This window comes from Chlorocebus sabaeus, chromosome 20, assembly GCF_047675955.1.
Source record: "Chlorocebus sabaeus isolate Y175 chromosome 20, mChlSab1.0.hap1, whole genome shotgun sequence".
Classification (NCBI taxonomy): Eukaryota; Metazoa; Chordata; class Mammalia; order Primates; family Cercopithecidae; genus Chlorocebus; species Chlorocebus sabaeus.
In genome coordinates this window covers 104723534-104745016 of record NC_132923.1, presented here as the reverse complement: position 1 = coordinate 104745016, position 21483 = coordinate 104723534, and the positions used below count along the sequence as shown (strand labels likewise).

The 21483-nt window shown below is 51.2% G+C and overlaps 3 protein-coding genes across 6 annotated transcripts in view; 1 reads left to right on the top strand and 2 right to left on the bottom strand.

Moving 5' to 3' along the window:
• Nucleotides 1-8044: 8044 nt before the first annotated feature.
• FAM229A (family with sequence similarity 229 member A) lies at nt 8045-9470 on the bottom strand. The gene is made up of 3 exons (XM_007979584.3): nt 8725-9470; nt 8497-8643; nt 8045-8307 (listed from the first exon to the last, which is right to left on the bottom strand). The coding sequence occupies exons 1-3, from the start codon at nt 8856-8858 to the stop codon at nt 8205-8207; spliced, it is 384 nt and encodes a 127-aa protein (XP_007977775.1). The 5' UTR covers nt 8859-9470; the 3' UTR covers nt 8045-8204.
• TSSK3 (testis specific serine kinase 3) lies at nt 9306-11008 on the top strand. The gene is made up of 2 exons (XM_073007552.1): nt 9306-9608; nt 10347-11008. Exons 1-2 carry the CDS (start codon nt 9464-9466, stop codon nt 11006-11008), a joined length of 807 nt encoding a protein of 268 aa, XP_072863653.1. The 5' UTR covers nt 9306-9463.
• An 856-nt stretch (nt 11009-11864) lies between these two features.
• Nucleotides 11865-21483, bottom strand: part of BSDC1 (BSD domain containing 1) — a 31451-nt gene continuing 21832 nt past the window's right edge. For 2 of the 4 annotated variants that reach the window (XM_007979580.3, XM_007979581.3), the window contains exons 10-11: nt 15479-15582; nt 11865-13404 (exon numbers count right to left, since the gene is read on the bottom strand). In XM_007979580.3, coding sequence (XP_007977771.1) covers nt 13372-13404; nt 15479-15582 — 137 coding nt within the window. In that variant the 3' untranslated portion in view covers nt 11865-13371. Of the gene's footprint in view, nt 15583-21483 lie in introns of all 4 variants that reach the window. The other 2 variants (XM_007979576.3, XM_007979578.3) reach the window with 1 other exon arrangement.

The window sequence follows — 21483 nt, the reverse complement described above, 5'->3', positions numbered from 1 at the left end:
GGAACATGCTGGCCCAGCTCCCCTTCCCACACTGCCAGTTTGGGCTATTTCCCCACCAGTGACTCACACTGGCTGCCGGGGATAGTGGGCAGCTGTTCTGAGCCCCCAGAGCCCAGTATAGGCCCTGACTTGCCCCCCAAGTTATACAGCCATATTTGGGAATTTAATCTGTTTTTCCTCCTTGGGGACTCTCCTTCCCTTAATCCCTTCCTTTTTTTCCCTGTCTTCAACCATTTTTCCATGTCTTCAGCCTCACCCTCCCTGATGGCTTCTTCCCACAGGCAGACAAACAGGCTCTAGTCTTTTCATATGTTTGAAAAAAAGAAAGCCCTCCCTCAGCTCCACATCCTTCTCCAGCTCCCCTCTGCAGCCAACATTCTTGAAGGAGTTGTATACACACGTTGTTTCCACTTCCTCACTCAGCCCCTGCAATCTGGCTTCCTCCCCTACCATTCCACAGGAACAGCCCGCCAAGGTCACCACTGACCTCCTTGTTGCTAAATCCAAGGGATGCTTATAAGTCTTTATCTGCCTTGACCCCTTAGCAGTGGCCAGCTTTGACACAAATACTTCTTCCTCTTTGAGATACTTTTAGGCCCTTGTATTTCTGGACACTGTGCACTTTTGATTTTCTTGCTATCTTATGGGTTGCTGCTACATGGCAAGTTTCTTATCCTTTGCTCACTGCCTAATCATGGTTGTTCCCAGACCTGCTACGGTCTGTCCCCGGGGAGTCTCATCAACTCCCATGCCTTCATCGTCCAGCCCGTGTCAGAAACTAATTTCTCTTTCTCAGTCCAGCCCTCTCCCCCACCCCACACCTGCCTTCTGGACCCCTCCTGCTGGATGTCCTATCTCTCAGGAAACAGGCTGCATACCTGCCCTCCCTCCATGTCCCCCAGCTTAGCCATCTCCCAGTTGTCTGAACCTGAAATCTGGACTTGGTTCTAGATTCTGTCCTCTCTCACCCTTTTTTTTTTTTTTTTTTTTTTTTTGAGACAGAGTCTTGCTCTGTCGCCCAGGCTGGAGTGCAGTGGTGCAATCTTGGCTCCCTGCAACCTTTGCCTCCTGGGTTCAAGCAATTCTCCTGCCTCAGCTTCCCGAGTAGCTGGGACTACAGGCGTGCATCACCATGCCTGGCTAGTTTTTATATTTTTAGTAGAGACAGGGTTTCATCATGTTGGCCAGGCTGGTCTTGAACTCCTGACCTCGCGATCCACCCTCCTCGGCCTCCCAAAGTGCTGGGATGATAGGCGTGAGCCACTGTGCCCAGCTTTTCTCACCCTTTTCATCCTCAAGCAGCTATGAAATCCTGTCCTTTCAGGACATACCTAAAATCCCATCGCTTCTCTTCATTTCCACCAACACCTGAGCCAAGGGCCCATCACCTTTCACCAGAGAGGCTGCAGCAGCCTCCTGACCTGTCTCAATCCCCTATGTGGTCTGTTCCTATAGGGCAGCCGGGTGTGTCTTCCCAAAATAGGAATATGTCTCCCTGCACCATGTCTTTAGCATCAAGTTCACCCAACCCATGGCCCATGCCAACCCCAGTGTTGGGGCATTCCTCAGTCTTTGCCTGGGTAACAGCTTCTCATCCTTCAGTTCAAGCGTCCATTCCTCATGAGAGCCATTTCCAACCTCCCAGCCAGGCAGGTGGCTCTACTCTTTCTTCTCCTCTTAGCACCAAGGCCTCTCCTCTGTGGACATCACAAGCAGTCATTCACAAACTAGTCTAATCTGCAGATTCCTGAGCCCTCCTGTTCTACACCCTGGGGATGTCAGGAGGAGGACGGTCCAGCCCCTGGCCCCTGGGATGACAGGCATGAGCTGAGATCAGGAATAGATACGGACACTGAAGGCAACACAGTGGCCATGCAGGCCCTAAGGATGGGGGACTGATGGGGGGTCAGGGGAGCCGCCTTTGAGGGCAATCTGCAGGGTCAGGGGAAGCTATTCCAGGCAGAAGGGACAGTGTGCTTAAGGTGGGAGGAATGTTTTGTGATGATTTGGATGTGAAGAAGCCATTGATGAGGTTTAAATAGGAAACTGACCCAGCTGCATTTGTGGTCTTTATAAAATAATTCTGGATTGGAGGAATCAAGCGAGGAAGAAAGGAGGGAAACCCAGCAGGGAGCTGCCGGAATAATCGGGTGAGTATTAAGGGGACCTGACTCAGGGCAGTGGCAGTGGATTTGGGGCAGACTGAACTGTGGTTGCCTGTACTGGAGTCAGGGAAGAGGGAGGGAATGAGAATGATTCTGGTCCCCTACCCTTACGGTGGGTGGGAGAGGGCAGTGGGAGCTGGACCATCCATATCCCCGTGGTGACCAGGCTGTTCTACCTGCAGTCCTTCATCCATCCTTTGTATTTTTTTTTCTTTTCTTTCCTTTTCTTTCTTTTTTTTTTTTTTTTGAGTCAGTCTCGCTTTGCCGCCCAGGCTGGAGTGCAGTGGCATGATCTCAGCTCACTGTGACACCCACCTTCTGGGTTCAAGCGATCCTCCTGCCTCAGCCTCCTGAGTAGCTGGGATTACAAGCACATGCCACCATGCCTAGCTAATTTTTGTATTTGTAGTAGAGACGGGGTTTCACCATGTTGGTCAGGCTGGTCTTGAACTCCTAACCTTGTAATATGCCTGCCTCGGCCTCCCAAAGTGCTGGGATTACAGGTGTGAGCCACCGCGCCTGGCCGTCTTTTTTTCTTACATTCATGCAGTGACATGATCTCGGCTCACTGCAGCCTTGACTGTCCAGGCTCAAGCGATTCTCCTCTCACCCTCCTGAGTAGCTGTGACTACAGGCACATGCTACCACACCCAGCTAATATTTTTGTATTTGTAGAGACACTATGTTGTCCAGGCTGGTCTTGAACCCCTGTGCTCAAAAGATCCACCTGCCTCAGCCTCTCAGAGTGCTGGGATTACAGGTGTGAGCTACCGCACTGGCCTCATCCTTTTTCTTTTCTTTCTTCTTTCCTTCCTTTCCCTTTCCTTTTTCCCTCCCTCCCTCCCTTTCCTTCCTGTCTTCCTTCCCTTCATCCGTCTTCCTTCCTTTCTCTCTTTCTTTCTCTTTCTTTCTTTCGTTCTTTCTTTTCTTTCTCTTTCTTTCTTTCTCTCTCTCTCTCTTTTTTTTTCCTTTTGAGACAGAGTCTCACTCTGTTGCCCAGCCTGGAGTGCAGTGGCATGATCTTGGCTCATGGCAACCTCGACCTCCTAAACTCAGGTGATCCTCCCGCCTCAGTCTCCCAAGTAGTTGGGACTACAGGCATGTGCCACCACGCTTGGCAATTTTTTTTTTTTTTTTTTTTTTTTTGGTAGAGACAGGGTTTTGCCATGTTTCCCAGGCTGGTCTCAATCTCCTGACCTCAAGAGGTCTGCCCATCTCAGCCTCCCAAAGTGCTGGGATTACAGGCGTAAGCCACCATGCCTGGGCACCCCATCCTTTTTCTTAGGGGAGCAGATGGAGGCCCCTAAGAGGTAGAGGCTGCTAATAAGGCCTAGCACTAGGCAGAGGGGAGGAGAAGGGGAAGCTGGGTCCGAGTCCGGATGTGATGAGGTTTCAGGGAAAGTGGCATCTGGGGTTTCCTCAGAGCCTGGAAATTCCACTGTTTCCGGCTCCACTCTGAGACCCCCAAATCCTGAGATGCTCAAACCCTGGGGCCCAGTCCTTACAAGTCCTGGGGGCCCTCTAGGGGATGTGAGTCTGTATCAGGAGGTCCACAATCCCCTGACAAGTCCCAAGGTGGTGAGTAGGATTCTTGACTGTCCCTAATGCCAATGTGCACTTCGGGTGAGGCAGACCCCACGCCTGTTCCCTGCATGATCCCATGTCATCCTCATGTAATCCTTGGAGGCACATAGCTTATTTATCCCCATGGCACCTATGAGACTTCAAGGGGTTAAGGAACTTGCTCAAATTTGCACGGCTAGGGTGAGGCAGAGTGAGGATTTGAACCAAGGTTTGACTGACATCAGAGTCTGTGCTTTTAACTCCTGTGCTATATTAAGTCTGGCGACCCCCCTGGTTGATTGGCTCAGTAAGAGGAGGAGGATTTGTGGGGGATTTGCTTGTGGTTGGGGTGGCTGTCCCCCTCTCATATCAAGCGATGGGAAAGGGTAGCACTGACGTCAATTATTGCCATGGTGATACAGCAACCCTTTCCCTGCTGTCTCCATGGTAACCTGGGGGGTCCATCTGTACTTCGCCCCCTCCTTCTAAAAGGGGGTCCCTTAGGGAGGGGCTGGCTAATAAGGTGTCTGAGAAAGAAGTCAGGGAAGGCAGTGATTCGAGCATCCCCCTTTGCCTGGCCCCTCCCCATTCCTCAGGCCCAGAGAGTAAGGCTGGGATCTACACTGGGTCCTGCACTGGGGTCTGGGGACAGATGTACCCTTTAGGGTAAGGGAGGCAGCTCTGTCTTTGCTACCTGGGGATTCCCCTGGAAATTCCCCTGCCCCCAATCCCCCCACCAAGTTCTTAGGCTCCTGAACAGAACTGCTAGGAAGTTGGCAGAGAGAGACAAGAGGGTTTCCTCAGCCCTCTTCAGGGCTGGATGTCACCCAACCCCTGGGGACAGTGTCTTTGGCTGTCTGGCTCTCTGCTGCCCCTTGAAGCCAAAGGTAGGAGCAGCAGCCGTAGCAGTCTCTCTTGCTTATCAAGTGGTAGCTGTGGCAGTGATTCTTGTGTGGTGCTATACATAGAGGTCCTTGCTGAAACTTTCCACCAGGTGTCAATTAACCCCACTTTACAGATTTGAAGATGGAGGCTCAGAGGGGCTAAGTAACTAGCTCAAGATTGCACAGTTAGAAAAACAGAGTCAGGGCCGGGCACGGTGGCTCACACCTGTAATCCCAGCACTTTGGGAGGCCGAGGTGGGCAGATCACAAGGTCAGGAGATCAAGACCATCCTGGCTAACACGGTGAAACCCTGTCTCTACTAAAAAATACAAAAAAAAAAAAAACAGAGTCAGGACCTGAACTCAGCACTAGTTTCGGCCAGTGGCTTTTCCAGTGAGAAGGAGGAAGAAGAAACAGAGACCAGGATGGAAGAGAAGAGAAATAGGAGAGTGAAATGACCCAGCTAGGAACCTGTCATACTCTGCCTGCCTGCAGAACAAAATTCAGACTCCTTCACCTGGTATGCAAAGGTCTCCTTGATCCAGCTTCTCTTCTATTAACCCATTCCTGGATCCCCTGCATTCTATGCTCTGAAAGGGAAAATGATGTCAAATTCAGACCTGGATTCTCAGTACCAGCCATGGCCCAGGAAGGTGTTGACGAAAATTGATGAACTGAGTTTCTTGAACTTGTCCTTCACTTTCCTGCCTCCAGGCCTTTACCCACAATGCTTCCTCCCCAAAGGGAATGCCCTTCCCCTTGCTCATGGACATTCTAGAGCTAACTAGTCCCACTGGCAAGAACTGCGTCTAGAATCTTTGTATCCTTCACAAATCAGGCATGTGGGACCTGGCAGTAACTGGTTTCTAAATTTTTTTTTTTTTTTTTTTTTTTGAGACGCAGTCTCACTCTGTCACCCAGGCTGGAGTGCAGTGGCGCGATCTCGTCTAACTACAAGCTCCACCTCCCGGGTTCACACCATTCTCCTGCCTCAGCCTCCCAAGTAGCTGGGACTACAGGCTCCTGCCACCATGCCTGGCTTTTTTTTTTTGTATTTTTAGTAGAGATGGGTTTCACCACGTTAGCCAGGATGGTCTCGATCTCCCAACCTTATGATTCACCCGCCTCGGCCTCGCAAAGTGCTGGGATTACAGGTGTGAGCCACCGTACCCGGTCTAATTTTTTTTAGAGTCAGCATCTCACTCTCTTGCTCTGGCTGGAGTGCAGTGGTGTGAACTTGGCTCATTGCAGCCTCAAACTCCTGGGCTTAAGCAATCCTCCTGCCTTAGGCTCCCCAGTAGCTAGGACTACAGGCACATGCCATCGTACCTGGTTTTTGGGTTTTGTTTCGTTTTTAGAGATGGGATCCTGCTGTTTTCCATGCTGGTCTTGAACTCCTGGGCTCAAGTGATCCTCGTGCCTCAGCCTCCCAAAGTGCTGTGATTACAGGCCTAAGCCACCATGCCTGGCCTATTTTTTTTTTTTTTTTTAATTTTTAGGAAAGGAAGGTTGAGAAGACAGGAGAAAGGCAGTGGGAGAGATGGGGAAAAAAAAAAAAAAGGAAGAATGAGAAGGATTCACTATTTGGGGGCTGGTAGAGTCCAAAGAGACCAGCTGATGTCTTTTTTTTTTTTTTTTTGAGACGGAGTCTCGCTCTGTCGCCCAGGATAGAGTGCAGTGGCTGGATCTCAGCTCACTGCAAGCTTCGCCTCCCGGGTTTACGCCATTCTCCTGCCTCAACCTCCCGAGTAGCTGCGACACAGGCGCCCGCCACCTCGCCCGGCTAGTTTTTTGTATTTTTTAGTAGAGACGGGGTTTCACTGTGTTAGCCAGGATGGTCTCGATCTCCTGACCTCGTGATCCGCCCGTCTCGGCCTCCCAAAGTACTGGGATTACAGGCTTGAGCCACCGCGCCCGGCCTTTTTTTTTTTTTTTTAATTAAAAAAAACCAGTGAGGAAATAGGCCCTTTTAGTAAGCCTCCTACATGGGGACTGCCTGGGACAGCATTTTATGTGGAAACTGAGAAGGGTATCCCTTTTGGGTGACTGTGGAATTCTAAGGTGCTGTAGGGAGAGTCTGGACTTCTCTACCCCATGAGGATTAGATGCGGGTGTTGAATTAATTGCCCTTAGATCTCAGGGTACAGGAGACGGAACCTAACCTTTAGGTTATACTCCCTCCCTACAAAATTGGAAAGCAGAATATACGGGCTCATTAAAGCAAAATTGGAAAGTAGAAAATAGTTGCTTAGCTTAAATACTACCACTTCCGGGCAGGCTTCCTGTCATGGGCCCCTCCGAGGGTAGATCTTAGGGCATGTGGTCTGAGGATGCCAAGGAGTGTGCTAGCGTCACTTCTCATTGGGGGAACTGAGTCTCAAAGGCTCAGTTCACTCATCTGTAAAATAGGAAGTTAAACCAACTTCTTTCTTTCTCTTTCTTTTTTTTCTTTTTTTTGATAGAGTCTTGCTCTGTTGCCCAGGCTGGAGTGCAGTGGCATGATCTCAGCTCACTGCAACCTCTGCCTTCTGGGTTCAAGTGATTCTCCTGCCTCAGCCTCCCAAGTGGCTGGGATTACAGGTGTGTACGACCACACCCAGCTAATTTTTATATTTTTAGTAGAGATGGGGTATCACCATGTTGGCCAGGCTGGTCTCGAACTCCTGACCTCATGATCCACCTGCCTTGGCCTCCCAAAGTGCTGGGATTACAGGCGTCAGCCAGCATGACCGGCAAGCCAAGGTTTTTCAAATGGCCTCTCCCCCAATCTTTTTATGATCTCTTCTGTCCTAGGAGAAACCAAGTCTCAGGATGGACTAGGGCAGCTCCAAACCCTTCCAACAAGGAAGGCCCCAGGCGCCTAGGACCGCAAAGAGCAAGTCCCAGAACCATCTTCTCCCTGGAGAGGATTAAAATGGGCCTGGTGGGGCGTCTGTAGTCTCAGCTACTCGGGAGGCTGAGGCAGGAGAATTGTTTGAACCTGGGAGGCGGAGGTTGCAGTGAGCAGAGATCGCGCCATTGCACTCCAGCCTGGGAAACAGCGAGACTTCGTCTCAAAAAATATATATAATAATAATAAATAAATAAATAATGGGCCTGGTGTGGGTGGCCACTGGCTGTATTCTATGTTACTTGTCGGCCCACCTCTCCCTCCTGTCCCCCACTTCTGTGGGTCACCGGGGTCCAGCACAGTGATGTGAATTTCACCGGAAAACTAGGAGAGGGTTAGAGAGATCTCGGACAAGGGCAGGGCCCCAGGGGAAAGGCTGCCCAGCAAGAAATGGGAGGAGCGAAGTGGCGTAGGTTGAAAGGTGGAAGGGCGGGCCCCTAGGGCTGTGTCCAAGCGAGGAGGCCGCAGAAGGGAAAGTGTTATTGGACTGGACAGAGCAGCTGGTGGGCCCGACGGATAGACATACACTGCCAGCCCGGAGTGGAAAGAACAGTTTATGCTGTGCTTTATTAAAATGTGCATCATTTATTTTAAAATGTGCATCATTGTCTCGTGCTCGGCGCATGCGACCTCAGTGTGGTGGCCCGCGGGGGGGCCTCGTTCCCGCCCAGCTCCCGCGGAGCCGCAGGGAGCAGGCGCACTCACGTGGCGCGGGCCCGGGGGCTCCCGCCCATGGCCAGGTAGACGTCGATGGGCACGTGCAGCAGCGTCAGGCAGTGGCATCCGGGGCAGCGACGAAGCGGCCTGGGGAAAGCGGGGCGCGACAGGGGGCGCTGAGGCGGGGGCCCGGCCCATCCTGTGGGGCACATCCAGGGAGTGCACCTGGGTCCCCGGGGGTCCGGACGTGGATGCGGGGACCTGACTGCTGGGGGCGCCAAGTGGGACCGAGGGCGGGGCTGCGGGACGGGCGGAGGAGGCTGGCGCGGGCCTCACCTGACCGGGTTGTGCTCCGTCGCTACCGCCTCCGGGCTGTCCTGGGACTCGGGGGAGGCGGCAAGGCCACGGGAGTCTCCGGCCTCAATGGGGAATCTCCGACCCTGCGGGGGCTCCTGGGCGCTCATGTCCAGGCCCCGGGGCGCTCTGCGCGGGGAGTGGCGGTCAGGCCTCTCCCGGGCCGCCGGGCGCCGCCGCCTCGCGCCCGCCCCCTGGGCCGTCGCTCACCTCCCGGAGGCTGAGACCGGTCCCAGGCTGGAAGCAGCTGCCCGAGCCCTGGCCGCGGGAGAACGCTCCGGTCCAGGCGGAGCCGGGCAGGTCTCTGCGGCGGGCCCGGACCCGGGCGTCGAGGAGGGCAGCATTGTGACCCGGGCCGGGGCGCGCTGACCTCACAGAACCCGTTCCTCCCACTGGAGAACCCCCAACGGCGCCCCCGGCCGCCCCTGGCACTCAGCGCGGGCCGGAACCGGGGACTGGAGGGATCTGGCCATGGCGCCTGGAGACGGGGTAGCGCAGACCCCAGCCACCCGATGGGGGCGCAGCAGGCCAGGGCAACCCGCCGCGAGGCGGCGTCCACGCCAAGGAGCCGAGCCTTCCCGGCCCACACAGACGCCGAGGAGCGCCCTCCCAGACTGGGCTACGACTCAGTGCCTGGCGCGGGGGCGGGCTCGGCGGTGACTTAATCCGGGCTGGGTTTGGTGGTGGTAGTGAGGGCAGGTAGGGGCACTGCCCATTTTGGCCAGGGGTCACACAGCATTTACATCACAATTGCGCCGGAGTTTAAAAATGTCTGGCCCTCTCCCTCCCCACCACCCGCGGCTGTGTCCAGACAATGTTCTAACGCTGGGGACGGCTGCGGATGAAGTCCTTGGGGAGAAAAGGAGCAGGCCAAAGGCGATGGTGGAGTAGAGCTGCCTCGCAGAGGCAGCATGAGCTGAGAGGGTGATAGAAGGAGGCGCTAGACAGGATGGAGGACTTTCTGCTCTCCAATGGGTACCAGCTGGGCAAGACCATTGGGGAAGGGACCTACTCAAAAGTCAAAGAAGCATTTTCCAAAAAACACCAAAGAAAAGTGGCAATTAAAGTTATAGACAAGATGGGAGGGCCAGAAGGTGAGCTGGGGCCCCTTTGGAGGGAAGGAGGGCTGGCTGAAGGCGGTGGGTGCTTCCTCCTGTTGAAAAGATCATTCCATCACTCCCTGCGCCTGCTGACCTGGACCCAAGCAAGCCGGATGGCAGCTCTGGAGTGGGTCAGTGGGTAACAGAGGGATTCTGGGAGTCCAGGAACATTACACCCCCCAAAATGCAAGATTAAAGTGGCATGAGGTGAAGGATCCTCAGAGGCAAAACCTGAGCCAGGCTTTCCTTTCTGGCAGGGGAACAGAGACTGGCAGAGGCCACAGCCAGGGCTAGTAGAGAACAGGGGCTGGTGCCAAGGCCCATGGAGATGGGAAAAAGGAAGACAGGGCTCATGGAAAGAACTATGGGGTCAGGGGACAGCGGCAGGAGGAGCTGGCTCACCAGCCTGTGGACAAATCAGGCCTGATAATTTGTGATTCTGTGGCTTTGTCTAAAAGCACCTAAAGCACCTTGATATCCAGTCTCACAGACTGCTCAACAGTCCGCGAGGCTGGTGGGAGTGGTTCTTTTTTGAATGATACACTAATGACAAAAATAATAGAAGTGAACATTCTTTGCAATGTCCAAGCAGCTAGACACATTTAAGACCATTAAGGGAGCCAAGAAATAAGACCCAAACAAGGTGGGCAGAAGTTGGAAGGCAGGAGACAGGTGTGAGGAGGTGGGCCTTTCTGATCTGCCAGCCCATCTCTCCTCCCCTTACTTCCTCAGAGTTTATCCAGAGATTCCTGCCTCGGGAGCTCCAAATTGTCCGTACCCTGGAACACAAGAACATCATCCAGGTGTATGAGATGCTGGAGTCTGCCGACGGGAAAATCTGCCTGGTGATGGAGCTGGCTGAGGGAGGGGATGTCTTTGACTGCGTGCTGAATGGGGGGCCATTGCCTGAGAGCCGGGCCAAGGCCCTCTTCCGTCAGATGGTTGAGGCCATCCACTACTGCCATGGCTGTGGTGTGGCCCACCGGGACCTCAAATGTGAGAACGCCTTGTTGCAGGGCTTCAACCTGAAGCTGACTGACTTTGGCTTTGCCAAGGTGTTGCCCAAGTCGCGCCGGGAGCTGAGCCAGACCTTCTGCGGCAGCACAGCCTATGCCGCCCCTGAGGTGCTGCAGGGCATTCCCCATGATAGCAAGAAAGGTGACGTCTGGAGCATGGGTGTGGTCCTGTATGTCATGCTCTGTGCCAGCCTACCTTTTGACGACACAGACATCCCCAAGATGCTGTGGCAGCAGCAGAAGGGGGTGTCCTTCCCCACTCATCTGAGCATCTCGGCTGATTGCCAGGACCTGCTCAAGAGGCTCCTGGAACCCGACATGATCCTCCGGCCTTCAATTGAAGAAGTTAGTTGGCATCCATGGCTAGCAAGCACTTGATAAAAGCAATGGCAAGTGCTCCCCAATAAAGTAGGGGGAGAAAGCAAACCCAAAAATCCGCTTCTAAAATGGTGATATATATTTTACGCCTTAAGTTTACTTATCCTAAAACTTACATCTACCTGAGCCTTACTACCACTCTTTCCTTTTAGAGATCTTCATGGAATCAAAGGGCCTCATTCAGACTTGCTTTTTTTTTTTTTTTTTTTTTCCTCCTTGCTCTGTTGCCCAGGCTGGAGTGCAGTGGCACGATTCCACCTCACTGCAACTCTGCTTCTCAGGTTCAAGCGATTCTCCTGCCTCAGCCTCCCCAGTAGCTGGGATTACAGGCACCTACCACCACACCTGGCTATTTCTGTATTTTTAGCAGAGATGGGGTTTCGTCATGTTGGCCAGGCTGGTCTCGAACTCCTGACCTTAAGTGGAGGCCTGCCTCAGCCTCCCAAAGTGCTGGGATTACAGGCGTGAGCCACCTGTGCCTGGTCTGACAAGTGATTTTCATACTAAAGTTAATTAAAATAGACCCCAGAATCATATACAAACAGAGGGAGGAGAGGAGAAAAATGACCAAGAACAACTGAAGCCATTGTTGTTGCAACTTCCTTTCCAAAGAAAAGCAGAGGTGTTGGGAGTGCAGAGATGGCCTCCTGACTCCTTGTCCCAGTGAGAGGCCTGTTGGGAGCCCCGTCCCTTTCTCATCCCAAAGGCAAAGCTGAATCTGGGATGAGGACAAGCGATGTCCTCTGGACCCAGGCTATCCCTCTACCCTGTTTCTGGCTCCAAGTGGGAAGCCAGTCCTGCCCTGGCCCAGTGCAGCTGCCAAGGGGATGAAAACAGACCCCAGACACCTTCCAGCTTCGGTTGAATCACTTTAATGCTGTTAACGGCAAGTCTGTAAAAGGTTCAGGACAAAGTTCTTTTTTCTTTCTTTTTTAATTATAAAACTAACAGCTGTTAGAATCTTTTTTCTTTTTTTTTTTCCTTTTTTCTTTTCCCAGCTACAAAATACTCTGGGGAGATGCATTATAATTTAAAATATATAATATTGCACAAACAACCAAAAAGTTAATTAAACTAAAGAAATAATTACAAAGAGAAAAACCCCATCCCGTCAAAAAAAAGATTCAGCATTCTCTCCAACCCACCCCCTCACTGAAGGTTTGAAGAAGAAGTGACCCCACTCTCTCGGTGTCCCTGACCACGATCCCTTTCACTCGCTGGTGAGCACACCAGATTAGGTACAAGAATCACCAGAGCAGCATCGTGAAGCACCAGGCTCTCCAGAGATTCCTGCAGCCCCTCATTCCCCCAGAGGTACAGCTTTACCAGACTGGAGGGTGAGAGCGCAAAGGCTGGGTCTGTCTTCAGGAAGAAGAGCTTTTGCAGAAGCCTGATGAGAGTTTCAAGTTCACCCCCAGGATAGCCCTTCCAGAAGCAGAAGGGCTGAGGCGGAGAAGCTAGGCTTACCAGAGTTGTAAGTACTCGGCTGTGATCACCGCTCTGTACCGCTGGTAGCTGTTTTGTGTCCTAAGCTACAGGGGAGTTGAGGTGGGTAGCTGGTTGGACAAGGTATCCTGCCAGGCAACACACAGAAGGGCCTCAAGTGGCCCCCTCCCTTCTTGGGGAGGGGAAGAAATGCAAGAGCGAACTCCTGCAGGTGGCACAGCTGGGCTAAGGACTTGGGTGCATCTGACATGAAGAAGCCCTGGGAAGGCATAGGGACAGACCAGCGTGGGCTGGAGGAAAGGAAGGAGGTGGGTCAGGGTTTGGTCTCTGGATTCTGAACCCCAAAGGAGCCTTTCCAGGAATGGAAAATGCCTGGGAAGGGGAGATTCCCAAGAGAGGAGAGGCAAATTTCCCAGAGGTAAGTGCATCTTACCCACTGGGATAGGAACCAAAATGTGTTTGCTGTCCCTGTTTAGCCAAGGGTAGGTGGCATGGCCCTCCCTGCCTGCTTATGGTGGACAGTGTGTGTTGTCTCGGCTTCCTCCGAGAGACTGGTGGTTTAGCTTCTGTCTACACAGGCAGAAGGGCTAGAACTATCCCTTGGGACTTCCCAGCAGGAGTCCTCAGGAACAGTGGGTGTTCAGCAGAAAAACACAGGCTCTTCTGGTTTCCTCTCCCTTGGGTCATTCTATTGTTGGCACAAGTCAGAGTTCCTGGCCGGGATTTAGAGAGCCCCTTTCCAGGCATGAGCAGAGGCCCAGAGGGTCAGCAGGGAGCCACCAGAATCTGTGCCCAGAGCTCTGGTTGGCAAAGGAGATTTGGGGGGACATTCTCAGTCAGAGTCTTCCAGGGCTGGGCTGAGACGAATGAGGGAGGCGAGAGATGCCATGGGTGGGGAGCTGCTCCCTCTGGCTCCCTTACTCCCAGTCCTCCCACTCTACATCTTCCAGCTGCAAATGGGACGGGGTAATAGAGATCACAAACACAGTTACTCCTGAGTCAGGCCCAGACCTAACCTCCCCTTGCTGAGCAGAGCCACCTCCCATCCCCTACCCTAGGCCATACTCTGCCCCCTACTGAGAGTGAACCCCTAGTCTTAAGGAATGTGTCTAAGGGGCAGAGCTGCCCTCTGCTTGAGGGGTGGGCCTGCTGCTCTGATTATTTCAGACCTAAAGGAAACGCTTCCGCCAACCAACACCAGACACCACAAGGTGATGGCTGCCTACAGGAACCAAGTCAGCCCCAGTCCTTTAAGGAGAACTTGCCTCCTGCTGAGCAGATAATGCCATGGCTCTGAGATACAGATAACTTAGGAGGCCTGAGCAAATAGTTGGCCTTGGACACAAAAGACCAGGGTAATCAAGGGCAAGTTACTTAGCCTTTGGGTGAATGGGGGCCACTCCCCGAGTGGCACTATGGTTAAAAACAGAGGTGGCAGTGGCCTACAGGTGCCCACTAGGTCTTCACTAGGGGCACCAACACCCTAATTCCCAGCTCAAGTCTCCCCACAGAACCTTTTCTTGCTTTGTTCCTACTCTTGGCCTGCTGTCGGCTAAGCCCTGGTATAAGAGGTTCTAGAGGCCGGGCGCGGTGGCTCAAGCCTGTAATCCCAGCACTTTGGGAGGCCGAGATGGGCGGATCACGAGGTCAGGAGATCGAGACCATCCTGGCTAACACGATGAAACCCCGTCTCTACTAAAAAAATACAAAAAACTAGCCAGGCGAGGTGGCGGGCGCCTGTAGTCCCAGCTACTCGGGAGGCTGAGGCGGGAGAATGGCGTAAACCCGGGAGGCGGAGCTTGCAGTGAGCTGAGATCCGGCCACTGCACTCCAGCCTGGGCGAGAGCGCGAGACCCCGTCTCAAAAAAAAAAAAAAAAAAAAAAGAGGTTCTAGAATGCTCAGGTGTATTGCACATCAGGTTTTAAAGGGGGCTGCAAAGACACAAAAACCCAGCAACCCCCTGTGGCCTGACAGGGCACTATAGGCCTTCTCTGTCCTGAGTATAGTTAGGTAGTCACAAGTGCAAAATATTCCTGTAGATAAAATACTCCCCCAAGGCTTCAGTTTCCCGTCATGAAAAAGGAGGCCCTTCACAGGTCTCTCTAATCTGTCCACCCCTTTCTAACAGGCTCATGAGTTACACGATGGAAGGACTCATGTGGTTCTTATGTGACAGTGGAAATAATGCTGACATGAATCAGATATCTGGGCTGCAGCCTCAGTCCTGTCATTAATTAGCTGGGAGAGCTTTGGACTGTTCCAGCCTCTGAATCTAAATGAGCCACTTTTGATTCTGGGAGGTAGTGAAGAATAACAGTACTAAGGCCTCTTTGAGCTGAATAACTGGAATGGGTTTTGTGGGGTTTATCACTAATGTCTCCTGAGTGCCACCATGTCTCAGGCACTAGCCCTAAAGTGTCCACATGGATCACCTCATTACAGCTTATAAGCCAGGTCTTATAATAATCAATTCCATGTTTTAGATGAGGAACCAGGGGCTTAGGTTAAGTAACTTGCCCTTGATCACACTGGTCTTTTGTCTCCAAGGTCAAGTATATACTCAGGCCTCATATCTGGGGACCACAACTCAGAAGGTCAGGCAGGGTTTGATGTCTCTTTTTTTCAAAAATAGAAATGGGGTCTCACTATATTGGCCAGGCTGGTCTTGAACTCCTGGCCTCAAGCAATCCTCCCACCTTGGCCTCCCAAAGTGTTGGGATTACAGGTGTGAGCCACCGCGCCCAGCACGGCATCTGTTTTTCTTAAGCAGTTTCTCAGGCAATTTTGATACAGAGCTAAGGTCAAGAACTCTCCCCTCTATCTACCCTGGAACTGAGGGGAAGTGGAGCCTACCGATGACCACTGTTGTGGGTCTGAGCAGGAAGCTCCAGCTCCTTTCCCACAACCTGTCACCTCAGACAGGAGCAGTGACCCTCCTGAGGGGACAGCTGGGCTGGCTGGGGAGAGTTCTCACACCCAGGACCATTAGGCTCGCGTCCCTCTGACCCACCAGGCCCACTCACCTCCCCGGAGGCATCCACTTTGGAAAGTGCCATCTGCACTTCCTCTTCGGTCATGTCCAAGTCAAAGTCTTTCTCCCAGTCCTCACTGATGTCCGTGCTTGAGCCTGGAACCACGAGCCACAGTGTGAAAAGCAGGAGGAGGCAGGGAAGGGGCACTTGAAGAGGGTGTAGCTGGGGAGATGGCACGCTTTAAAAGGGTCTCACAAATACACAAGTCTTTACATTCTGTGTTCACTCTGGCACAGCAATCCCACTTTTTTGTTTTGTTTTGTTTTCTTAGATGGAGTCTCGCTCTGTCGCCCAGGCTGGAGTGCAGTGGTGCGATCTTGGCCCACTGCAACCTCCGCTTCCCAGGTTCAAGTGATTCTCCTGCCTCAGCCTCCTAAGTAGCTGGCACTACAGGAGCATGACCCCATGCCCAGCTAATTTTTGTATTTTTAGTAGAGACAGGGTTTCACCATGTTGGCCAGGCTGGTTTCAAACTCCTGACCTCAATGATCTGCCCGCCTCGGCCTCCCAAAGTGCTGCAATAACAGGCGTGAGCCACGGCGCCTCGTCCCCACTTTTAAGAATCTATTCTAAGGAAAAATCCTGGATTCAGTCAGGAATTTAGCAAAGAGTGTTCACTGCAGTGCTGTCATAGTGATGGAAACCTAGAAACAATCTGAAAGTCCACTGACAGGGAATTAGACAAGTAAATAGTGAGTTACATGATGGAACACTGTAGGCTGTCAGAGGTTAGGCTGGAGAAGAACTTCACATCCATGCCAAACAGCCTTAAACTATTACCTCAGAAAAAGCAGGCTACTAAAGAGTGGAGAAGCACTGTGGCTCAGAGGCTCCAAGAGAGTCACAGAAATCTTCCAGAGGAAATAAACAGTGAACTGAGACCTTGTCTCTAGAAAAAAATTTAAAAATTAGCCAGGCATGGTAGTGCACACCTGAGGAGTCCCAGCTACTCAGGAGGCTGAGGTGTGATGATCACTTGAGCCCAGTTCAAGGCTGCAGTGAGCTATGATCATGCCACTGGTGACAGTGCAAAACCCTGTCTCTAAACAAAACAAAAACCTCCCCTCAAACCCAAAACAGTGAACCTCTTCCTCTTCACTCCATTCTGCCCATACTAACCCTGTTCCTCCAGAAACATACCAGGCGCATTCCCAACTTAGGGTTTTTGCATGGGCTGTTCCCTGCACCTGGAACTCGTCTCCTCAGATACCCACAAGACCAACTTGTCACCTCCTTCACGCCATTGCTCAAATCTCACCTTCTAGATGTGGTCTACACTGACCATCCTAGTTTAAAGAGCAACCGATCACCACCCTCACTCTGTTCTAGTTGTTGTTGTTGTTGTTGTTTTTTGAGACAGAGTCTCCCTCTGTCATCCAGGCTGGAGTGTAGTGGCACAATCTCAGCTCACTGCAACCTCTGCCTCCTGGGTTCAAGAGATTCTCTTGCCTCAGCCTCCTGAGTAGCTGGGACTACAAAGGCACCTGCTACCACGTCCAGCTAATTTTTGTATTTATTTATTTTTGAAATAGTCTCACTCTGTCGCCTAGGCTAGAGTGCAGTGGTGCGATCCTGGCTCACTGCAAACTCCGCCTCGCAGGTTCAAGTGATTCTCCTGCCTCAGCCTCCTGAGTAGCTGAGATTACAGGTGCACACCATCATATCTGGCTAACTTTTGTATTTTTAGTAGAAACAGGGTTTTACCATGTTTGCCAGGCTGGTCTCAAACTCCTGACCTTAGCTGATCAGCCCACTTCAACCTCCCAAAGTACTGGGATTATAGACGAGAGCCACCACGCCTGGCTTTGGATTGATCTTTTTTCCATTGTAGTGATCACTTCTAACATATTACATAATCAGACTTAATATGTTTATTGTCTATTAATAGAGGAGTTAGAATATGAGCCCTGTGAGGGCAGGGATCTTTTGTTTTGTTCTCTTATGTATTTCAAGTTCTTAGAACACATAGTTGGCACTCAATAGTCACAGACCCTTTCTGTAAACCAGGGGTTGGCAAACTATGGCCCATGGATCAAATCCAGCCATGTAACATCATTTGTTTACATACTATCTATGGCTGCTTTCATGCTACAAGAGCGGAGATCAGTAATTTCAACTGCATGGCCCAAAAAGCCTAAAATATTTATGGTCTGGTCCTATACAGAAAAAGTTTACCACCCCCTGCGCTATGTGATTCTGATGCCTGTCTGTACTATTTGACGATCATTGCTCTAAACATTCATATTTGGCTATGACTTCTTATAGGCAATATTAAAAGTATATATATAAAAGTTATTAAGAAGCAAACTACACAAATAGTTCCTTTCAATAAAGCATGTACAGTATGATTCCAGCTTTAAAATGTGCCCACAGGCCAGGCGTGGTGGCTCAAACCTGTAATCCCAGCACTTTGGGAGGCCGAGACAGGTGGATCACAAGGTCAGGAGATAGAGACCATCCTGGCTAACTCGGTGAAACCCTGTCTCTACTAAAAAATACAAAAAACTAGCCAGGCGAGGTGGCAGGCGCCTGTAGTCCCAGCTATTCGGGAGGCTGAGGCAGGAGAATGGCATAAACTCGGGAGGCAGAGCTTGCAGTGAGCTGAGATCTGGCCACTGCACTCCAGCCTGGGTGACACAGTGAGACTCCGTCTCAAAAAAAAAAAAAAAAAAAAAGTACCCACAGATGCATGTACACATGCAGAAGAGAGGAGCAAGATATCCAAATACACTAGCAAAGTTATCTCTAGGTGATGAGGTCATGGGGTGATTTTTCTAATTTTTTTCCAAAAATGAACACATATTACTTTGTAATCTTTTTTATTTTCTTTTTGAGACGGAGTCTTGCTCTGTCGCCCAGGCTGGAGTACAGTGGCACGATCTCAGCTCACTGCAAGCTCTGCCTCCCGGGTTCCCGCCATTCTCCTGCCTCAGCCTCCCGAGTAGCTGGGACTACAGGCGCCCGCCACCACGCCTGGCTAATTTTTTGTACTTTTAGTAGAGACGGCATTTCACTGTGTTAGCCAGGATGGTCTTATCTCCTGACCTCGTGATCTGCCCACCTTGGCTTCCCAAAGTGCTGGGATTACAGGCGTAAGCCACGATGCCCGGCCTGTAATCTTTTTTTTAAGTACCTTTAAAAAGAGTGGGTCCCTCATCCTCCAATGGCATGACGAGTAAACATCTTCATTTCTTCTTCTCTGACTACTCCTCACCAGATGCCTCGGTGCTGAGACCTACCCCTCAGCCCCGCTCCCACATTCCTTATATGGTTTCCTGTATCATCCTCTCTTCCAGTCAGAGCATGGTCTCCAGGGCAAGGCAGACCTGGGTTGAATACCTACTCCTTCACTGTGTAGTCTTGGGAGAATTATTGTGGGCTTCAGTCTATTTATAAAATATGGATAAAAGCACCCTCTGCAAAGAACCACTGGAGAAGCTTATTAGAATGCAGGCTCCTACCCTGTCCACCCCCGATCCCAACAAAGACTCAGCAGGTCTAGCTGGTGGCTGGGAAGGCTGCATTGTAAGTTGTAAGCAGGTACCTGTGTGATTCTGTGTAGACCTGGGCCTGCAGTTTGAGAAACAATGGTGTTAGAATTAGAGGTATGAATATAAAGTGCCTATTACGTATATACACATGGCTATGTAATGAATGGTGCTGCCTCTCTTCTAAGGGCCTTGTCTCAGAGTTAAGTCATTCTGTACAAGGTACCTCAGCAAGTCAGGGCAGCCAAGACCCAGTTCTTCTGACTCTGCACCTATATCTCTCTGTGCCTTCAGGACACTTAGGTGACACTCATCTGGCTGTCACCACAGGCTTCCTGTGGGTTAGCCAGACTCTTGGTTGCTTCCTCACTTCAGGGCTTTGTCTGTGGCCATGACAGCTTTCCCTAACCTCAGGCTGCCCTCTAGGGACTTGAAACCATCTCTTCAGGCTTAAATGCTACAGCAGACCCTTTCAGGGGTAAAGAACAGAGTATCCACTAACATTTCTGGAATATTCCACATCTACCTCTTGGGTGGGTATTAACAGTCCCCGTATACAGATAAGGAAACGAAGGCTTCTGGTGGCACAGGGAGATGTGAAGCTGGGCTCTCTCTGCCATCTGCCTCCTTCCACCGTCCTGTCCTGTCACATAAGGAGAGCACTAAGACCTCCATCACAATGTGCACGTGGCAGAGAGCTGACCTGTGCTACAATTGAAGACTTCAGGATGGAGTTCTACTGGTTTGGTTTTGAAAATGGAAGTTTTCAGGTGATTGCTAACTTTGTAGTGCTGTCACTCACAGCTCATTTTATTCTGTTTAATTGGCCCTCTGCTTCCCCAGTTAAGAAACAAGAGGCAATACTGCTCTTAGGTTACACAGTCAGTCATGAAGTGAGGTCTTAACCTCTAGGCTCCTTCCAGGCCACAGGCCTGCCCCAATCTCTCGTCCCTTCCTGTGCAGAAAGAAGTCCAGTCGCTCAGAACAGACGAATCCTGTGACAAAATGTAGGTGGGAAGCAGCTCTGCAATGACAGGAATCACCCTGGGACCCAGTAAAACCCTTTGGCTAGGGCACCCTAAGAGACTCTGCTGAACCCAGAGACCAAGCCTTATATCACCCTAGGACATGGGCCCAAGAGGAAAAAGGAGTTACTTTGTCTCCAAGCCCCGTTTCTTCCTTTTAAGATTTATTTCCTCTACTCTGTTCCCACTGTTCCAGCCTGGTCCAAGACTCTGCCTTCCTCCCACCTGACTACAGTTGTTTCTGGTGGGTCTTCTGTAGCACATCCTCAGCCTCTCCTTTCACAGGCCCCGAGGGCAGTAGAGGCAGCATAGCAGAGTCGTTAAGAGCTTATGTTTACCTCTCCTATAATTTCAATTCCATCCAGTCTCCAACCACTACTAATTTTTTCTGATTACCCTTTGTAGCCCAATTCCAAATGAAACCTATAATTTGTAACCCTCCAACTGTTTCACTATCCCTCATTCTCTCCCTTACTCAGCTCATATTCTATAAGCCATCATTCTTATCACTTCTTGCATATACTTTCTTTTCTTTCCTTTTTATTTTTTTGAGACAGGGTCTCAGCTCTGTCACCCAGGCTGGAGGGCAGTTTAGCAATCTCAACTCACTGCAGCCTCAACCTCCCCACTCAGGTGATTCTCCCACCTCAGCCTCCCGAGTAGCTGCGACTACAGGCATGTGCCACCACATCTGGCTAACTTTTTGTATTTTCTGTAGAGATGGGGTTTCACCACAATGCCAGGGCTGGTCTTGAACTCCTGGGCTCAAGCAATCCATCTGCCTCAGCCTCCCTTAAGTACTGCAATTATAGGCATGAGCCACCAGGCCCAGCGGACTTTCTTCTTTTCATCCACTGATTTTACCTGGCTAAACTTGAACCTAATTAGATCCAACTCCCCATCTGCTCTGTTCCTGCACCTAAGCAACTGAATGTGACTGAACAAAAATACAACAGGTTGATGGTCTCACTTAAAATCTACAATCACAAGGGCCCTGGGACCATCCACCCAGCAACCCTATTATACCTGTCAGGCCCATCACCTACTCTTCCCTCTCCTACAGGACTATTTCATACTCTCTGAAATATTTATTGGGTGTGACTGATCTCAGGTTCCTACCACTAGAAAAATAGGAAAAAGTACACAGATCTCACAGGGCTTTTTTCTTTTTTTTTTTTGAGATGGAGTCTCGCTCTGTTGCCCAGGCTGGAGTGCAGTGGCCGGATCTCAGCTCACTGCAAGCTCCGCCTCCCAGGTTTACACCATTCTCCTGCCTCAGCCTCCTGAGTAGCTGGGACTACAGGCACCCGCCACCTCGCCTGGCTAGTTTTTTGCATTTTTTAGTAGAGATGGGGTTTCACCGTGTTAGCCAAGATGGTCTCGATCTCCTGACCTCGTGATCCGCCCGTCTCGGCCTCCCAAAGTGCTGGGATTAAAGGCTTGAGCCACCGCGCCCGGCCCTCACAGGGCTTTTGTAAGGATT